The sequence below is a fragment of the Solea senegalensis genome, linkage group LG21 (genome assembly GCF_019176455.1).
Source record: "Solea senegalensis isolate Sse05_10M linkage group LG21, IFAPA_SoseM_1, whole genome shotgun sequence".
Classification (NCBI taxonomy): domain Eukaryota; kingdom Metazoa; phylum Chordata; class Actinopteri; order Pleuronectiformes; family Soleidae; genus Solea; species Solea senegalensis.
The window spans coordinates 904221-922500 of NC_058040.1; the positions used below are offsets into that span (position 1 = coordinate 904221).

The window sequence follows — 18280 nt, forward strand, 5'->3', positions numbered from 1 at the left end:
GAAAATTAGCATTAATGACTAAAACATACTTACCTTTTTAAATGGAGAAGAAGAAGATAAGAAGATGAGGTCTGTTTTCCGATAAAAGACCTAAAATACAGTTAAATATATGTATAAATAACAGAAAATAAAACACTGAACAACGTGTGGTTCTACTTAAAAAAACAAACACAACACGTTAGCATGAATGACATGAGAAGCTAGCTTGCGTTTAAAAGGCTAACTAGCTACATTTATGACACACTAACCTGGTTTTTGGGGAAATATTTACTTTTTGCCTTGACTTTGTCGATCGTCAGTTAGAAGACGATATTATTTTCCACTTTAATTTACTTGTTATTTTGGTCTAAATTTGATTAAGAATGAGGCGTTAGCTTCACCGTTAGCTTCACTATTAGCAGCGACACACCTGAAAAACCACTGCGTCAATAAAAGAAAGAGTCCCGGATGTAACGTCAAACCACAGCCTGTGGACGCCTTGTTTTACTCAGATAATAAACTTTTTCAAATTTAACTGACTTACATTTTCACTGAGGGAAAGTCGTTTTTTATTGTTTGTTTCTAGTTCCATGCTAGGCTAACACTTTCCTGGCTTCAGAACATTGAACTGTTTTTAACAACATTTTCAATATGTGCATAAAAATACTTTTTTAAATAACGCGTCTTACATAGAAGCTGGTTTTAAAGTTGACACTTTCGTGAGGCCCAACAGAGGAAAACAGTAAATAGTGAAAATCACAGCTGAATGTGAAGTCATTCAGGAATAAATCAAAGCAAGAGTCAGTAAATGTAGTGCAAAACATTGAAGACGATCTTTATTGTTCACAGTTAAACACAAGCCACTGCTTTAAGAACTTCCTTTTTTGCCATTTAGTCCCAGGTTCTGCGTCTGCGCTTCTCTTCAGTTTGTTTGTGCTGATTGTACCTTCTGTCAGGATTTGCTGTAGTTACTAAGGTCGGCGTTTTACGTGGATTGTTGAACATGCTTTAGATAGCGAGGCAGAAGGAAATGACAGCAGGAGCTCCCGGTGGACAACAGGATTTAGAGTTTACTTCTTAATACTTCGCAGGAAGGAGGCAACGTCGCGTTTATCGGACCTGCAGGAAGGAACACCTGTCGGGCGGATTTCAGTCGCCTCACAGCACGAATGACAACACCTTCATCTGAAATGAGCCAAATGTTTTCATGGCACGTCCAAAATAACACTCAGCTCGTGGTAAATACCAAAAATAATGTTGATATTTGAATTCAGGATATGTAATTGTGAGGAAACCTCGTGGACCGCTGAGTTAAAAAGGTACAACACAATGTGGAATTCATAAAAAAATGAATAAAACTTCATCAATTCCTTAATTTTCATACACTTTCCTCTTTGCAGCTTCACCAGGACACGAGAATCAACATGATGCCGCGTCCTTCACCTTCTCACACCCGCAAAAAACAACCCAACATTAAACAGTATTATGGAAAAAAAGAGTTTTGTATGGAAATGTTAATTCTTCCAATTGAATGGAGCAACAATGAGACACAACAATGAGTTTGTTCTGCTTTAAACACTCGAGTCGATCCGGAGTCACAACCAAATCCTGCCCTGCTTCTGTTTCCAACCGAATTTCAATCCGTGTTTTTCATTTAACCGGTTCTTCACTGTGAGGTCTGGGATCAGTGTTTCCTAAAACCTAAAACATTTTTGGTGGCCACTGAATTCCTGCAGAATTTCTTCAGATTTGATTTGATGTGAATCAAACAATTGCCGTCTTTTCTTTGAATGTTTTGAGTTGAACGAGCGTTTAAGGCTCAGCCTCCGGATCTCTGCGCGTCTTCGCCTCATCACATTCATGAGCTTTGCCTCCTTCACTCCGTGTCCCTGTCAACATTGTTCAGAGGAATGAATCAGTGTGGAATACAAAAGAAAAGGTCAAAGGTGAAATCCTGTTGTCCACTCTGAGGAATGGATCAAATAACACTGAATTTTTTCAGAGTAGCACAAATGTTACTCTGCTGATTTTGTAGCTCTCCTCCATTATTACAAGTCTGTCCCCGTCTGTGTCTCTTAACTGTGCTCGTGATGTGTCTCGTTATAGTCCATGATCTTAAGATGCTGTTGCCGGGGGCGACCCGCCCCTGCCTGACCCCGCCCTCCGGCGCCTGCCTTCCTGCGGGGACTCTCCTGGTTGGACCCTCTCTGCTGCTGCCGCTGTGGTTCTGATGGCGGCTGCTTAGTGGACACAGTGAGAGGAGCGGCGGGAACCGAGGCGGGGGGAGGCGTGGGAGCGAGGGAAGGGGCGGGGCTTACAGGGCCGGTGTAGCCCGGGCCGGGCTGCTCCACACACAGCTCAGTCTTCAGAGTGTGAGCGAGGCCGGCGAGGAGCGGCGGCGGCGGCTGCTGCTCCTCGTCGTCGTCGCACTGGCTCTCGCTCTTGTTGCGGAACAGCTCGCGCGCTCTCATGCCCAGGAAGCTCTTGGCGCTGGGGTAAGAGCCCACGGTGAGCGGCGTGTCGACGGGCGGCAGCGGTGCCAGCGGGCTCATGTGGGGACAGGACAGCAGCGGCTCCACCAGCAGAGGCGGAGCCAGGTCCTGGCTGCCGTTGACGGCGTTGGCTGATGACTTGGAAGAGTTGCTCGCCTTTGGTTGCCCTGGCGATAAAGTGCTGCCGTTGCCACGAGGGGAGTCGTGTGGTGATCTACTGGCCGCCGCCTCATTCTTGTGACTTTTACTGGGTCCATCTGGCACCGGGACACTGCTGACGAGAAAATAATCAAACATGTTTCACACAAACATCACAGATGTTACAGCTCTTAACGAGACCATGTCACGTGATCACGTCTTTATCTCACTGTGAGACAGACTTTTCCAACAGGAAACTGAAGTTTATAAACCACTCACTCTCCCACACCAAAGCCAAAGAGAGAAAATCAGTGATTTGAGCTGCTGGTCCTCTGCTGCCTCGTGTGGTCACTTTGTGTCACTGAAGTAAATCTGAACAAAGGATTTTGAAAGCTGAATTAAAGAATTAAAAAAATAAGACATTTGAACTTAGTGACGGGGGCAACCTGTGTGTGTGTGTGTGTGTGTGTGTGTGTGTGTGTGTGATGTTAAAATCCCTGTTTTCTCTCTGGACGTTGGTGTGGGAGAGTGAGTCTCTCTGGAGAAACACATAAAGAGCTGATTCTGAGTCTCAGTAAGAGTGTGCACTCCTGAGCCTGACCTGGTGTCAGCAGGGGCATGTGGGTCAGCTCTGCCCCCTGGTGGTGAGCTGGCAGCATTGCTGGCAGGAGCTTCGATCTCTACGCGACTGTAGAGCTGCAGGAGTTCAGTCTGCAGCAGCTGAGTGATTCTTCTCTGAGCCTGGTACCTGTTGTCCGACGCCTGAAGCTCCGCCCTAAACAGAGAGACAGGGAGAACAGCAGACAGGTGCAATCAGGAGAGAAGTTCATGTGCTGCAGTCTCAGTGAAAGCTCAGAATGGTCCGACACTCACTTTGCCTGACACTTGACATCCTCCAGGAACTTCTTCTGCTCGGCGATGAGGTGTTCCTTCTTGGAGAGGTGGGTCTCCAGCTCTGACACTCTCTGCTGCGCTGCCTCCAGCTTCTGACCCTGGAGCAGAAGACTCTGCTTCAGCGTCTCCACCTCCTTCACATGAGACACCTGCAGCATCTGCGTCTCCTGAGAGACGAGTGATGAACGACGACAGCGGAGAGGAGGAGGAAATCAAAGAGAAACTATTAACACTCACCATTTCTGACCTAACTGACTTTACTCAGTCACTTCCTGGTTTGCAATCATCCAGCTCGACCATTTCCTGTAATCTGTCAGTCAAACGTGCAGAAATGTTTGACCTTTTTCATTTTAGGCAATGTCTAATCCTAATTCCTCTTAATAAATAATATTTATTATTATTACTATATATAACTATTATAACAATAATAACACAATCCTATTAATGTCTAATCCTACGACTAAGCTTAATTATTCGTGTTATAGCAGAATTTGATCATATTTATAGTGATTGTATTTAGAGAAATACAGCAGGTTTTATCTGAAATGAAAAGTAATAATCCGTGTAGTTTAAGATCATGTAATACAGATCATGAACAGTAGATTTATATCTTATTTTACAGTGCATCACTCACACACCTGTGTGCAGCTTCACATCCACATATGTCTCTATATATCAGAATATAGACTCTATAGACGTCTGTTATTATCTAAATCAATGAGAACATGAGAGTTTTGAACTTTGTTTACAGGCAGAAAAAAAACACGCAATTTAACGACACAAATGGATCCGTGACACATTAACACACACTTCTAATGACATATTTGGGATGAAGCTTCCTGTGACTTCCTGTGAAACTAAAAACAAAAGCCTCAGTGTTGCACAGTTCTGACTCAACGCCCAACAAACCCAATTAGTGTCCCTGTTTTCACCTCAGTACGTCGTCTCTGCAGAGTCTGACACACACACACACACACACAGAGTTAGAGTGTACCTTTGTATTATCGGTGGAGCTGTGGTGTAACTCCTGCATGGACAGCTTATGTGCCTCCCCGAGGAGCAGCAGCTGCTTGTTCAGGAAGCTCATCTGCTGCTGTGTGCTCTCACTGTTGCTCAGCTGAAGGACACACAAGACAAATGACGGAGGTTAAAACATTACAACAGAAATGTGTTGGAATCATTGGGGTTTTTAGCGTCAGCAGCTAAATGTTGACATTTGTGTTCGACTCTAATGAGGAAACATTATATTTTAGAAGTGCGGTGTGACAATTATGTAACGTTTGTCTGGAAAGTTCCGGTGGAGTGTGTGGATGCACGTCTGATTTAAACAAGCAGTTTCCTGCGTTTGACAGGATCTCAGTTCAGTCTGGGTCAGAGGAGAAAACTGTGTTCAGAACAACAACACACCGAGCCTCCAGTCAAACACCTAAAAATAGAGAGGGACGGACCACATTTCCACGGCAACGGAGCCCTGGGACACTGTGTGTGTGTGTGTGTCTACAGGGAGGTGACGGGGGGTCGGTGAAGACCACAGTGTCCACCACAGTTCTTGATGACCTCGTCAGTTCCTTGTGTCCAGACTTAAAGGTCGCTGTAACACGTCGTACGCTCATTAGTATCATCTGTGACATCATCACGCCGTATTTGCATATTGCTCGTGTCACACTGTGGCGTTCGATGACACTCTTGTGTATATTTACTTTTAGATTGACTTTTTATTGTGTTTTTGTTGTTACACATTCACCAGGTGTTCACTTCTTTACCTTGATGGTCATCTGGTTGAGGAGGTGACCAGTGTGACACACTTTGTTATTGGCTCTCTGAAGCTCCGCCTCCAGTTCATCCATCGTTTTCTGACACTCCTGCAGTTTACTCTGGAGAAACCAGAACCAGATTAGAACAGGTGACTCTTCTGTACCCGTGTGTGCGTGTGCGTGTGCGTGTGCGTGTGCGTGTGCGTGTACCTGCAGCTCCTGGTTCTTGGTGTAGTAGTCGTCTCGGCCCTGCTGCAGCTGTCTGATCTGACTGTGCAGCCTGGTCACCACCGTCTCTCTGTCCTCCCACAGCTGCCGGTATCTCTGCTGCTCCACCTGCAGACTCTCCCTCAGAGACAAAATGTCCACACTCTGCAGGTTCAGCTGGCCCTTCTACACACACACACACACACACACACACACACACACACAGATGATAAAGGTCTCCATGTTTTCAGGCAGTTTGCATCAGACTGTGAAACTTTTCATCAAAAGGAAAGTGGCATCAGGGATGAACACACACACACACACACACACACACACACATTGTTGTTCAGCAGTTTTAGAGAGGACAGTCGGATAAATGTTGTGTTTCCATCATGGTTCGGTTCGGTTCAGTACAGTGTGGTTTGGACTGGTAAAGTCCTGAGTCTGGCTTGTGTTTGGACTGTGGACTGAGCCTCATGACCGCGTAGCTCAACAAGACAAAGTTAATCTTTTTTGCCTCGTGGGTGGAGCCAGTCACTGGTCATGTCTGGATAATCAATAATCAGCTTGGTTGGTAACACTGCATACATCATTACTACTATCAGAAATGATCCAGGCTGCTCAGCACACAACATTAGCCCAAACACGTGTGTGCAGCGTGTCTGTTGTTGTGTTTGTGGTCTAGTTAGATCTGGTGTGTTGTTGTAGTTTTCCTAACGTCACTAGTTGTTGCAACAGCAACAAAAACACAAAGTTTGCTCGGTCAAAAAGAACGTTAATCTCACGATAAAAACATGGACGCCGTTAAAATGGGTTTGTGTTAACGCCGTTAATAACACGTTAAACTGACAGCACTCGTTACTTTCTTACATAAACATCTGAAGTTAATAATAATGATAATAATAACAGTGCATCTTATCTTATCTTAAAAACAGAGAGTAGAATATTTGAAATATTTGAAGAGGTGAACACAGTCAGAGTCGCAGATGTTACATTTAAATTTACTGGATCAGATCCAGATGAAACCTAGTCTGATAGTACCCAGATTAATTTACATATGATGAGTTCTGACAGAGATATGATTTGTTTTTTTGTTTTTTTACAGTTTTACTTAGTGTTTATAAGAAACATGGATTTCTTAAAAATGTGATCATTGGGTAGATTACCAAAATGTAATGTGAAGATACTCCGGTGATCACTGGATGTTAGTGTACAGACAAAGCCACGCCCCCTGAGAACACAACCTGCTTGGTGGAGGTAAAACTGTGATAAGGAGGCGGTGTGAACTTGCCATGGCATTGTTCTGCTCCTCCAGCGCGGTGGCGTTGATGATGCGTCGGAGGAGGCGTCGGTTGCGGACGGCGTGCTGCTCCCTCTTGTATCGCTCGTACAGCAGCTGGTTGTGCAGCAGGAGCAGCTGACTGCGCAGCGTGTGAAGCTCGTCCAGCGGAGCCGAGCCTGGGGAGATCGCAATGGTTAATCACCGTCGTCATCATCATCATCATCATCATATACATGTGCGATTAACACACACACACACACACACACACACACACACACACACACACACGAGCAGCTGAAACTTAGATTGACAGCACAGAGGAAATGAAGCGTGTTAATAATTTACTTTTTTCATTTTCTGCAGAACTGCGGGAAACGTCGTGTTTTGAAAACAAACAAACTCCTCGTCCAGACTTGACGTGATGAATCACTGGTCATGCCTGGATTATCAATAATCAATAATCAGTGAGCGACACTGTGGGTGTGGTGCTTTACCTCCAAAGTGCGTCCAGTCAGCGGACTTACTTGGCAAAGGTAATCTGAGAAGAGACGAGGAAACACACTTTACATTTACAGACACCAGAGAAGAACCTTTCAGACACAGTGTGACCGTGTGATAATCATAGTCAACAAATAATAATAGGCAACAGATGGAAGACTCCTCCATGTTTGTGCACATGTTGTCAACAGAAACAGTTCAATTAATGTTACAAGAACACGTGAGTGACGGGTGATTTCTTCTCTGATGACACGAGTAAAGATTCAGTCTTCAGTGACCAGAGGTGACCAACGCTGTCTCTGGACTCTGTGTGTGTGTGTGTGTAAAGAAAGGAGAAAGGGGGCGGTGCCTTGTGAACAATGTCATACTTGTTCTCTTCTGGGCGTGAAAACAAACTCAGTGCAGAGAAGAGAAAAAGAAACCACTGCAGATTTAGAAACAGGGCTGACTAAAATGTTAAAGGTTATTTTTTTATTACTGAAGTAGTGAAAGTAAAGTAATAAGTCAGACTCATGTCACTAGAACCTACGTGTTAAACGTCCTCGCTCCAGTCTACATCACCAAACCTCTAAACAGAGAACTTCCTGTGTGATCATCAGCTGACGGCGCTGTTCATCTTAAAAAGCCACTCTCGTCTGTCTCTACCCCGGTGATTCTCAAACAGTGGGGCGGGCCCCCCCGGGGGTGCGTGAGAGAGAGTGGTTTATACAGAGAAATAAATAAATATTATCAGGTTCTCAAAAGTATTTTAATTCAAACATTTTTAATCAGTTTAAGAATCTTTCATTTATTTCTAGTAAGGCTGATTCTGCAGTGTAACATTGTTAAGAAAAGAGCTGTATAAATAAAGTTTATTATTATTATTATTATTATTATCTTTACTATCACAACAGCAGAAAACGATAAATCCTCACCTCTTCAGTACTTTGTCGTGCACGTCGCTCCCCTGCTGAACTAGGCGATCCAGCACCTCCAGTGGTGACGCAGACACGACGCCCTCCTCCTCCTCCCCGTCCTCCAGCCCCTCCTCCCTCTGCAGCAGCTTCTCCAGCGCCGCCTTGTGCACCGCCTCCGTCGTCTTCTGTCCCACGAAGAGCGACGCCGCTCTGGGCAGAGCCAGGTCGAAGAAGGACTCGTAGGGTACGGGCGCCGGGGTCTTGCTGCGCGGGCTCGGGGAGAACATCCCCAGTTTGGCCACCTCGTCGTCCAGTGCGGAGGGGCTGCGGTGCAGGTGGTGATCTATGGGCGTGAAACAGGACTGGAAGGACCAGGACTGCTCCAGACCGAGGGCCGAGCTCCTGCTGTCTCCTCCTCCTCCGCTGCTGTTCACCGTGTTCTCTGCTTTGTCTGGTGTTGAGCTGACGCGGTGGGCGTCTCTGACCGAGCCTCCGGCCTGGACGCTGGAGTGCGTCTTGTCTTGCGCCTGGTAGCCGGTCAGAGTCTCGGTGGTGTGAAAGAACGGGGAGTCGAAGCCCCTCAGACTCGGCAGCTCCTGCTTCTCTTCAGTGATCTTCAGCAGCTCCTCTGTGATGGCGGCTGCAGCAGAGGCAAAACAACACATTCAACACATTCAACACATTCATCTGTGCTGACTTCTCCTGGTTTCAAAAGATGCTGCATTGATAATCATCATCATATTATTATACTGTATGTACTGATTCAAATAATACACGGAAACAAAACAATATTCAAAAAAGTCACTTCTTTCATTCTAAGCCTTGTGTTGGAACAGATTCAGCAAAACACAATTGTTTCCTTCAACATCATTAAATAAGCAGATTATTTTCAGGTTTCTGCGTCACTCACCCTCTTCCTTCTCCTTCTCTGTTCTCAGCTGAAGCTCCAGCTCCTGTTTCTTCATGAAGACCGACAGCTCGGTCAAAGTCATGGAGACGTTCTCAGCAGCTCCTGAATCTGACGCAGAAACACAAGAGGACGACTTATAATAATAATAATAATAATAATAACAATTATTATTATTATAATAAAGAATTTAAAACTACAAATCTGTGGTCGTTATATATTTGTGTGACAGTTGCTTCGTCTCAGTCTCAGAGGACTGAAAAGACTAATCACTATGAATGAGAGTCACGCTGACTCACCTCTGTTGGCTGATATTTCGGCACTTTTCTCCACGTCCTTCACCGGCTCCTGTCTCACCAGCACAGGTTTTCCACCTTCTGCATGTCGACGATCCTGAAAAGTCACAACATTATTGTTTCTTCAGAGAAAATCTCAGCGGGTGAGTCAGCGGTCGACCACAGCTGATCTCACGTCTCCTGAATAACAGACGGATAAAGCTTCAGATTCAGACTTTAGTTATTAATCCGTTACAATTTAATTGTTTTAATGTTTTCTCAGATTCATTTACACAAACGTCTCACGTGAGAAACATCATCACCTCACTCCATGTAAAGAGAAAATGTGTTTGTTTTTTTGGTGTGTGTGTGTGTGTGTGTGTGGGTGCTTCCCGTTATATTTTTATTATAAAATGTTATAATAAAAGAAAATGAGTCTTAAAAATAAAAGGAAACGACAATAATCACTGTAAACCACCATCGCTCCAAGCTTTTTCAAGCCGACCTAGAGCCGGCCGAGGAAATGTCATTTTCACAACTTATGTGTGAGACACTCTTGTACGATGAAGTCGGCATCAATGCATGAAAATACTGGTGAAAAGACTTCTTTTTTTAACTAAAACCTTTTTGAGTTTTCATCGACTAAAACTATCACACTATGACTCAAATTTGACTAAAACTAAAAAGCATTTCAGTCCAAAGACTAAGACTAAATCTAGAATGGCTGCCAAGAACAACACTGGTAGCAAGTCCAGTATCTGACAGGATTCAAACCCTGGACCAGGGTTACAGGACCAGTTAAATAAAACAGCACTGGTTTGTCTGTCAGTGACAAACAAAGTGACAGAGAGAGCAGGATTTAAAATGAAGGGGAGGCGGCACAGAGGCGGCACAGAGACGGCACAGAGGCGGCACAGAGGCGGCACAGAGGCGGCACAGAGGCAGCATACCTTCCTTGGTGGACTGGACTGGACTGTGTTGGTTGGTAATGAGATTATGGGGAAGTCATCTGACAGAGTGGGTGGTGGGGAGGACGTGGCTGGAGTGCTGGAGGCCGGCGTTCCTTTCCCTCCTGCACACAAACACAACCATCAGCTGGTAAAACAGACAAACATCCGCAGCGTCGCACACGTTTCAACAACAACAACAACAACATCATCATCATCATCATCATCTGCACACTGATGTACCTGATGTGCAGTGGAAGCGGCTGGGCAGGTGTGAGGCACTGTGGGACAGCTCCAAGTTGGGTGACATGCCCCTGGAGGAAGGGGGCGTGGCCATGCCACACAAAGAGGAGGGGCTCCACAGAGGGTCCTTCCCCCCGCAGGAGGAGTTGAGTTCACAGGTGGAGTTCTGGAAAACGGACGAAAAGCAAACATTTATATGTAGACGCTGCGTGTGACGTCATCCCCGAGTTCACCCTTTCATAATTCATTCGTAAATTAGTTCTACAAAAGTCCTGAACGTTATAATACCTAGATCTGGTTTTAAAGCACCGATCGAGGACTTTGAGGAAGAAAAGGAATCGAGTGATTCACTGACAGTCGATACATGAAGTGTAAACATGACTCCGTGTGCGACAGTGAAACCAAAGCTCTGCTACCATCATCAGTTACTGGGCAGGACTCTGACGATCTCACCTGGCGTCTGGAGGTCTGGGGACTGCGGTGTGAGGACTGTGTCCCTGAGAAAGGGGGCAAGGACAGGGGAGGGGCCAGCGGCTGCCGAGGAGTGGAGAACGGGGTTGAAGAAGAGCTTCCTGTTGTCAAAGAGACAGATGGTCTGATCAGTGGTTGACATGGACGTCATCTGCAGCCTGTTCTGTTCCTGTGAGGACAGTTTGAAGATAAAGGAAACATTGACTCTGACCGTAGCTGCTGTGAAGGTCAGTGTAAGGGCTGGAGGTGCAGTCCTGTGGTCGCATGTGGATTTGGGGGTAAAAGCTCTCAGGCATGGTGGCGTAGCCCTCCTCACAGGAGGCCTCTTTAGGGTCCAGAGAAACTTTGGCACATTCAATGACGATATCGTGGATTTCATACTTTTTCCATCTACATTGGTGAAGAGAGCGATTATTACAGAGGAAGTTTAGACATCAGAGCGCGTAGGTACAGCAGCAGGCGACTCACCTGGTGTGATCCAGCTCGTGGTCCTTGGTTCCCGTCACCAGTTCAGGGTGTAAACGCACGTGTTCAAGCATCGGCTGAATTTAGGAAACAAAGAACAGATTTGTGATTGTGTCACCATCGTCACCGTTCACACCAAACGAGACAAAGTCTGTTACACAGAAACATTCACAGAGACCAGGAGCAAACTAGTCACGCTCGGTGTTCTGTTCACATCACGTCACCTCTGAGTCACTGAGACGTCAGAGAACACCACGAGTGCTCCAGCAGCGTGACACCACGAGAGTGTTATTCTGCCCCGATTATCACCGACACAGGACGTCGTGATGGCAGCGTGATGACGTCATGATGGCGCTGCGATGACGTTGCGATGACATCGTGATGACGCTGCGATGAAGTCGTGATGACGTCTTGATGACACTGTGATGACGTCTTGATGACGTCGTGATGACATTGTGATGACGTCGCGATGACACTGTGATGACACTGTGATGACTCATGCAAAAACTGTGGCCAGCACGCGCCTGTCTATTCCCGCTTAGATCAGTTTGGAACACCAATAAAACCCTCGATGTCTGAAATGTTCCATGAGATCCTCCTAAATATTTTCATAGATACTACCAAAAAAAACAATGGTAAAGGTCAAATCCTCACCTTCACCACCTCCTCAAACGTCTCCATGTTCTCCTTCATGCTGTAGTGGGATCGCAGGTAGGACACAAAGTTGCACGGGTACATGCCGTAGAGGCGGTGGAAGAGTGAGTAGACGCTGGCGTGCAGATGGATCAGATAAACCTCTGAGACGTGTCCTGGGCGTGTGACAAATGCACAAACGTGAGCTCGGGGCGGAGACATGTGAAACCTTCACTGTCACGAGGACAAGACGACGGAAAAGGAGAAACAATCTCACCAGGGTTTTTAAGGTTCCAGGAAGCCAGGCGGCCGAAGATGTCAAAATACTCCCACAGGTGTTGTTTCCCAGCTTGAGGGATCATGGGTAACAGGGTGATCAGCACCAGCACGCCAGTTATCAGCACCACCACATCTGTATCAGTCTGACAGGAAGGAATCGAGACGATCAATCACGAATAACAAAAGCTTCCCAACCCCTAAAAAAATGATCAAAAATCTAAAAATGTTCACAGAAGATTTGCAATAAAAATATTTCAAACACTGAAAATTAAGTAGAAAAACTTAAACTGAAAGATCAAATAAATGAATATTTTATCAATAATTGCATTGCAAAAAGGTTTCCATACTATTCCAGTGACATAATAACTTCCTACATTGTGCAGCAGCAGTGCATCTATTACAACAAGGTGGCTGAAGTGTTGACATTTACAAGGTTCCTTGAACGCATCTCTCAGCTGGCCCTCAAACACAGAAGTTTGTCGTGAAGCTAGTTTGGGGAAAGCAGACCAATGCTGGATCTGAGAGAGCGTGTGCAACATCCAACATGAAACTAACTTCACGGTCGAGCATCACATTGAATCGCTCGACTTCTAGCAACTTTCATCAAATCAACGATTAAATCAAGAAAAGTTTGAGCCTCATTTGAAAAGACTAAGAAGACTGGAGCGATGAATCGAATCATTAACACGCTGGAATCAGACCTACAGGTCACACTTCAACAACAACAACAACAACAACAACAACAACAACCTGTGCAACAGTTTAGCCAGGAGAAGCAACGGGTCTATAAAGGTGCAGTGCAAATATATAGCTGTGAATTGACCCGCCTACAGCTCACTGTAGCTCCACATCCACTCAATCCCACTGAAAGACTCACTGAGTGGTGTAAAGAGCTGTTACCTTGAGGCATTTGAGCAGCGAGAGCAGCAGAGGGTACCGGGCGATCTTGTGGATCCAGGACGGCTGCTTGCGGATCACATGGCCGAGCAGGGTGAGGGTGGGCAGTCGACAGGCTTGTTTGGTCATACACTCGTTCATCCTGTCCAGAAGGTGCTGATGGCGAGGGAGTCAGGATGAAGAAGAGGAGGCGGGACACAAGGATTAGACATGTATTTAACACAGTTACTGGTGGTTTAAAAAGTTCGTACAGTTGCATTCACAGAATAAGTTCCATGAAAGAGATTTTCACAGATCTAAAACTGCCTGGTGCATCGTTAAACAATATTAATGTTATAATATATAATATAATATAACATTTTTAAGTTGTCCAGCAGAGGGTGCTGTGAGCGCTGTATGTCCAACAGTAAATGTTTGTGTTGTTTTGAGGAGAGAAGGGAGGAAACAAACTAATTAAACTGTGGCACTGAGCAACAATCACGACAACAAAGACTGGTTCTACATCATCGGTGGTGAAGTAATGAACAAATCTGCTGACTCACAGACCCACATGAGACTATTGTGATCAATTATTACTATTGTGAGTCTGGCCTAAATTCTTGCCAGATTAGCACACCGGAGACAGGAAACTGCACGCACTCAAAAGACTGACTGAAAGGATTTTATGGGTAAATATCGAATCCTCCAAATAAAAATGGATTTTTTTGCAAAGCAGCCTGATTTATGTCGACAGCTGTGTCCTCACTCAGGGGTCAGACCCTGCAGAGGCTGGGAGCATCACAGTGGTCACAATAATCCAGTTTCAATTTCCACAACTCCCTCTGATGGAGCTGAGAAACTTCATCTAAACTGTAAATGAATGACAGTTTGTATTTTCTGCTATATTTGAATGAATAGCACAGGTGAAGGACTGTGGTGAACACAGGTGAAGGACTTGGACTCTCCGTCTCTTCATCTCCCCAAAGTTCACGACCTTCTCCGTGGAAAGATTCCCCTGTCACTGTTTCTCACCTTATCGTGTGGCTCTCTGACGGAGGAGAGGATATTCACGGCCTGTGCAGAGTTTGTTTCCAAAAAGTAGTCGACCAGGCTGTTCAGCAACATCGACCCTCGCTCTTTGAGAGGAATTGAATACAGAAATAAAACAACTTTAAAAAGAGAGGCAGACAAACTATGGGGTGACTCTCACAGCAGGGAGTTGATTTGGCTCCTAACACGAGTCTTTACACGAGTCTTTACACAAGTCTTTACACAAGTCTTACCTGTGCTGAGCTGCTCATTGATGAGGCCTCTGATCTCCTCCAGCTGGTGGCGGTCAGAGGTCTCCAGGAGTGGGAGGAGGTCCCCCACGTTGGGCTGCTCCCTGGCCATGGTGGTGGTGGTGGTGGTGGTGGTGCAGGAGGTGGAGGCAGCGGCGTCTCTCTCGCTGTGTCCGTCCCCGCCTGCCTGGAGAACTCCTGGACCCACCCTCCAATACAGTCTCCAGGCACCTCTGCGTCACAGCAGGAGAAACACATGAACATCTGAACCAGCAGGGGTTATTCTGGTCTACATATTGAGCCGATTTCCTTTTTCCCTCCATCTGATAAAATAGAAATGTTAAACAATCACAAATAATACAAACAACTATAACTTCAACTTCAGTAATACGCCATATTTTTAATAACTGGTTTAGAACTAAAATTAGAACTGATATATGGCTTTTATCACATTATTATTTATCATTTGGTCAATTATTATGAAATCCTTTTATTGATAAGGACTGGGCAATAATCCAATAACAAGAAATAAAGACCCGTGTTTCATCATCAGTAGGACAATAATTCAGATGTATAGCACCTTTCATTCATAAAATGCAGCTCAGACAGTTCAGTGCTTAACAATGCCAAACAGAAACACGTTAAAAAAAGATTAAGTATATAATAAAACGATGGTGATGAAAGCGCTTCTGTCTGCCTTTCAAAACACAAACAATTCAAAAATGTCCAGACAGAAAACTCTGAATGGATTTATCAAGTAAACAGGCGGCAGAAAACTTCTAAAACTCTGTGAAAATATAGATTTATCGACTTTTATAAACCACAAGTTCAGTATATTAGGTTGTAATTATTAGGGGATTTTAAATGGAGGCTGGTTACGGCAGAGCCATGAAAATCTCCATCGTAATCCTAATAAGCAGGCCATTATCCTGAGGGCGCCGTCTACACGCGGCATCACATCCACCTCCAAAACCTCAGAGAAACACTCAGCAGCAGCAGCAGCAGCAGCAGCAGCAGCAGCAGCAGCAGCAGCAGCAGCAGCAGCATAACATGAATTCAGATGCTCGGTGAAACAAAGACAAAGGAAGCGGAGCTTATTTCTAAAATGAGACATTTAGAGGTTGAGCCAAATTCCAACAAATTTGATATAATTTCCAGTGAAATCATGTGTCAGAGAAGAAGCCGCTCTCCCTGCAGCAGTGACTGAGACCGAGTTAGTCACCAGAACACGAGAGGAAGTCGTGAAGGAGACGCTGCAACTTGTGTGTTTGTCGTGGTTTTGCTCGTCTCTGTATCAGACAATAGTGACTTTAAAATCTATTATCAGATAGTGGCGTAACGCGGAAAGATCCACTGATATGACTGATGACGTTTTACTTTGTTAAACATGTTATACAAGCAATTTTTGTGTGAAGGTGTGTGTGTGTGTGTGTGTATACAGTATAATCAATAGCTGAGGATTCATTTGGTAATTGATTGGTTGTTGCAGCCCTAATTTTGTTATTATTATAATTATTCTTGTTAATAATAACAATAATATTAAAAGAACACGAGAATGTGTCCCCGTGTGTCCAATCACAACACGATTGTCTCCCTGTTCATCAATTAACTGCTCAGTCATGCGGTTACTGTGAGGAGGATTCAGCCGAGGATGTTTTTCCCAGTTCTTACAGGGAGTGTGAGTGTGTGTGTGTGTGTGTGTGTGTGTGAGTGTGTGTGAGTGAGTGTGAGTGAGTGTGTGTGTCCGTGTGTCAGTTTGGACGTTAGCACAAAGAAGCTTTATGCAGCCTGACCACGTCCATGTATGAACAGAGTGAAAATAACAGGAGGATATTTCTCCTGTGGACGTTTAGATAAAAATAAAACAGAAAAACATCCCGGTCCTAAAATGTTAGCTGTTCTGGTCCTGGTCCTGGTCTGTAAACAGGTTTAGTGTTAAACCTTGTGAATCCAATGTTTTTCAACGATGTGATTGATTCTACGTCTGGTCAATATATAGATATTATATCTATACACATCTGTATAAGCTGACATGAGATAAGACCTGGTCTTAGAGTTTGGATATCGTTATATGATGATAAAGTATGTGTGATGACTTTTCCTGGTTTTAAATGGTTGCATTGATAATCATTATATTTATTATATATAGTGATGAAGAAAATACATACAAAATTAGATTAAAACAAACTCACTAGACTAGCACCTTAACTTTCATAATATCTCATGTGTTTTCTCATTTAGCTAAAAAACTATTCCTGTGCTGTGTTGTCAAAGATGCAATAAAGACGATCTCATAACTGCTTTTTATTACCCTTGTTTATGTATTATTTCTGTGCTGTTGTTGTCTAATGGAACACATTTTATTAATATTTTATATTAAGGTGGAGGCTTAGAATAAGTCAAACGTACTTTCTGCCTCCTGTGGCTCTGTATCTATGCAAAATAAATCAAATTAAATAATCATTTACATAGATTACACGCAAATGATTACGTTCTGTGTCGTTAAACATAAAGAAAACTAAAGGTCTATTAACCCATGCTTAACCCATGAACCCATTAGTAATGTATCACTAATTGTGACTATAATCGGAATCCAACTGTTTTTACAACACAAGGAAATCATTTTACCTCACACATCTTAAATGGTAATAAATATAAACAAGAAACAGACAGATTGTTCTGTATTTGGTCCATAAATTAAAGTTTTAAGAATATCAACACAAATACAGATGTTACAAGTTTAACTCAACTTTGATGGAGCTGGAAGATGAAAACAGAGATTCTTGAGATTTAATATTCAGGTGCATTTAAGAGAAACACTGACCACTGCTGCTGTGTGAGGGATTGGACTGGTCAACCATTATTAGGTATTTGCCAGATAATCAGCGCCTGTCAGTGTTATATTTGAACATAATGACAAAAGGAAGAAGAAGAAGTCAACGACAAAACGTGCAAAATAAATAGTAAAATAAAGTAAATACTCGCTCAGAGGCTGCATTAGTGTCTCCCTGCCAGCATTAGTGAGAATTCTCCAGGGACATGTCCATGACACACAATCATGTTTGTCTTCTGTGGGACGCGTCTCTCTCTCTCTGCCAGAGTGAATGAATGAATGAATAAATGAATGAATGAATGTCATTCAAGCATGTACATGAATCATCTTGGAGCAGACTCTGACCAAACACAGGACCAGGTTTGAATCATAGACCGTGACAGACGGATTCCTTAATGTGACCCTGTGTTGACATCAAACACAGACCAATTTGACTTATAAACCATGGGAAGTGGACAATCTAGGAGACAGAGGACATGGTGGGTAGTCTCAGAGTCTGCCATGTCTTCAAAAAGGACTGTTTTTGGAGAACATCTGTAATTCAGATCAGGATCTGTCAGTAAGATGAGACAGTTAAAGGTCTTCGAGGACACACATGTCCATGTGTCCATGTGTCCACTGCTGCTGACTGTCGTAAACAACTGTGAGAGAACAATGGGCAGCGTTGGCTTTATTTCATCCTCTCTCTATGAAGTCACGAGCAGCTTTTATCAAACAAAGCGCCGCGGCGTGACCACGACACGCAGACAAATCCACGACGATGCGTGAAAAAGCAGCGACGAACATCAGCGGCTCACTGGAGACAAACAAGCCGCCGAGAGCTAACGCTAGCTGGGAGCAGCGACCACACTCGCTCGGGGACTCATTTCTCCGTCACTTCGCGTTCGCGCGGCGGAAAAGCGCAGCGGACGCGTCGTTAGTGGCGCGACGA

The 18280-nt window shown here is 44.4% G+C and overlaps 1 protein-coding gene across 2 annotated transcripts in view; it reads right to left on the reverse strand.

The window, feature by feature from the left end:
* Positions 1-788: 788 nt before the first annotated feature.
* tsc1b (TSC complex subunit 1b) overlaps positions 789-18280 on the reverse strand; it is a 17839-nt gene continuing 347 nt past the window's right edge. Inside the window, exons 2-22 of one of the 2 annotated variants that reach the window (XM_044012395.1) lie at positions 14520-14749; positions 14269-14372; positions 13261-13413; positions 12359-12503; positions 12103-12257; positions 11452-11525; positions 11195-11373; positions 10966-11084; positions 10513-10678; positions 10273-10394; positions 9347-9440; positions 9051-9158; positions 8159-8780; positions 7241-7284; positions 6756-6922; positions 5468-5650; positions 5267-5377; positions 4498-4620; positions 3483-3670; positions 3211-3384; positions 789-2742 (exon numbers count right to left, since the gene is read on the reverse strand). In XM_044012395.1, coding sequence (XP_043868330.1) covers positions 2055-2742; positions 3211-3384; positions 3483-3670; positions 4498-4620; positions 5267-5377; positions 5468-5650; positions 6756-6922; positions 7241-7284; positions 8159-8780; positions 9051-9158; positions 9347-9440; positions 10273-10394; positions 10513-10678; positions 10966-11084; positions 11195-11373; positions 11452-11525; positions 12103-12257; positions 12359-12503; positions 13261-13413; positions 14269-14372; positions 14520-14628 — 3828 coding nt within the window. In that variant the 5' untranslated portion in view covers positions 14629-14749 and the 3' untranslated portion in view covers positions 789-2054. Of the gene's footprint in view, positions 2746-3210; positions 3385-3482; positions 3671-4497; positions 4621-5266; positions 5378-5467; positions 5651-6755; positions 6923-7240; positions 7285-8158; positions 8781-9050; positions 9159-9346; positions 9441-10272; positions 10395-10512; positions 10679-10965; positions 11085-11194; positions 11374-11451; positions 11526-12102; positions 12258-12358; positions 12504-13260; positions 13414-14268; positions 14373-14519; positions 14750-18280 lie in introns of both variants that reach the window. The other variant, XM_044012394.1, reaches the window with a different exon arrangement.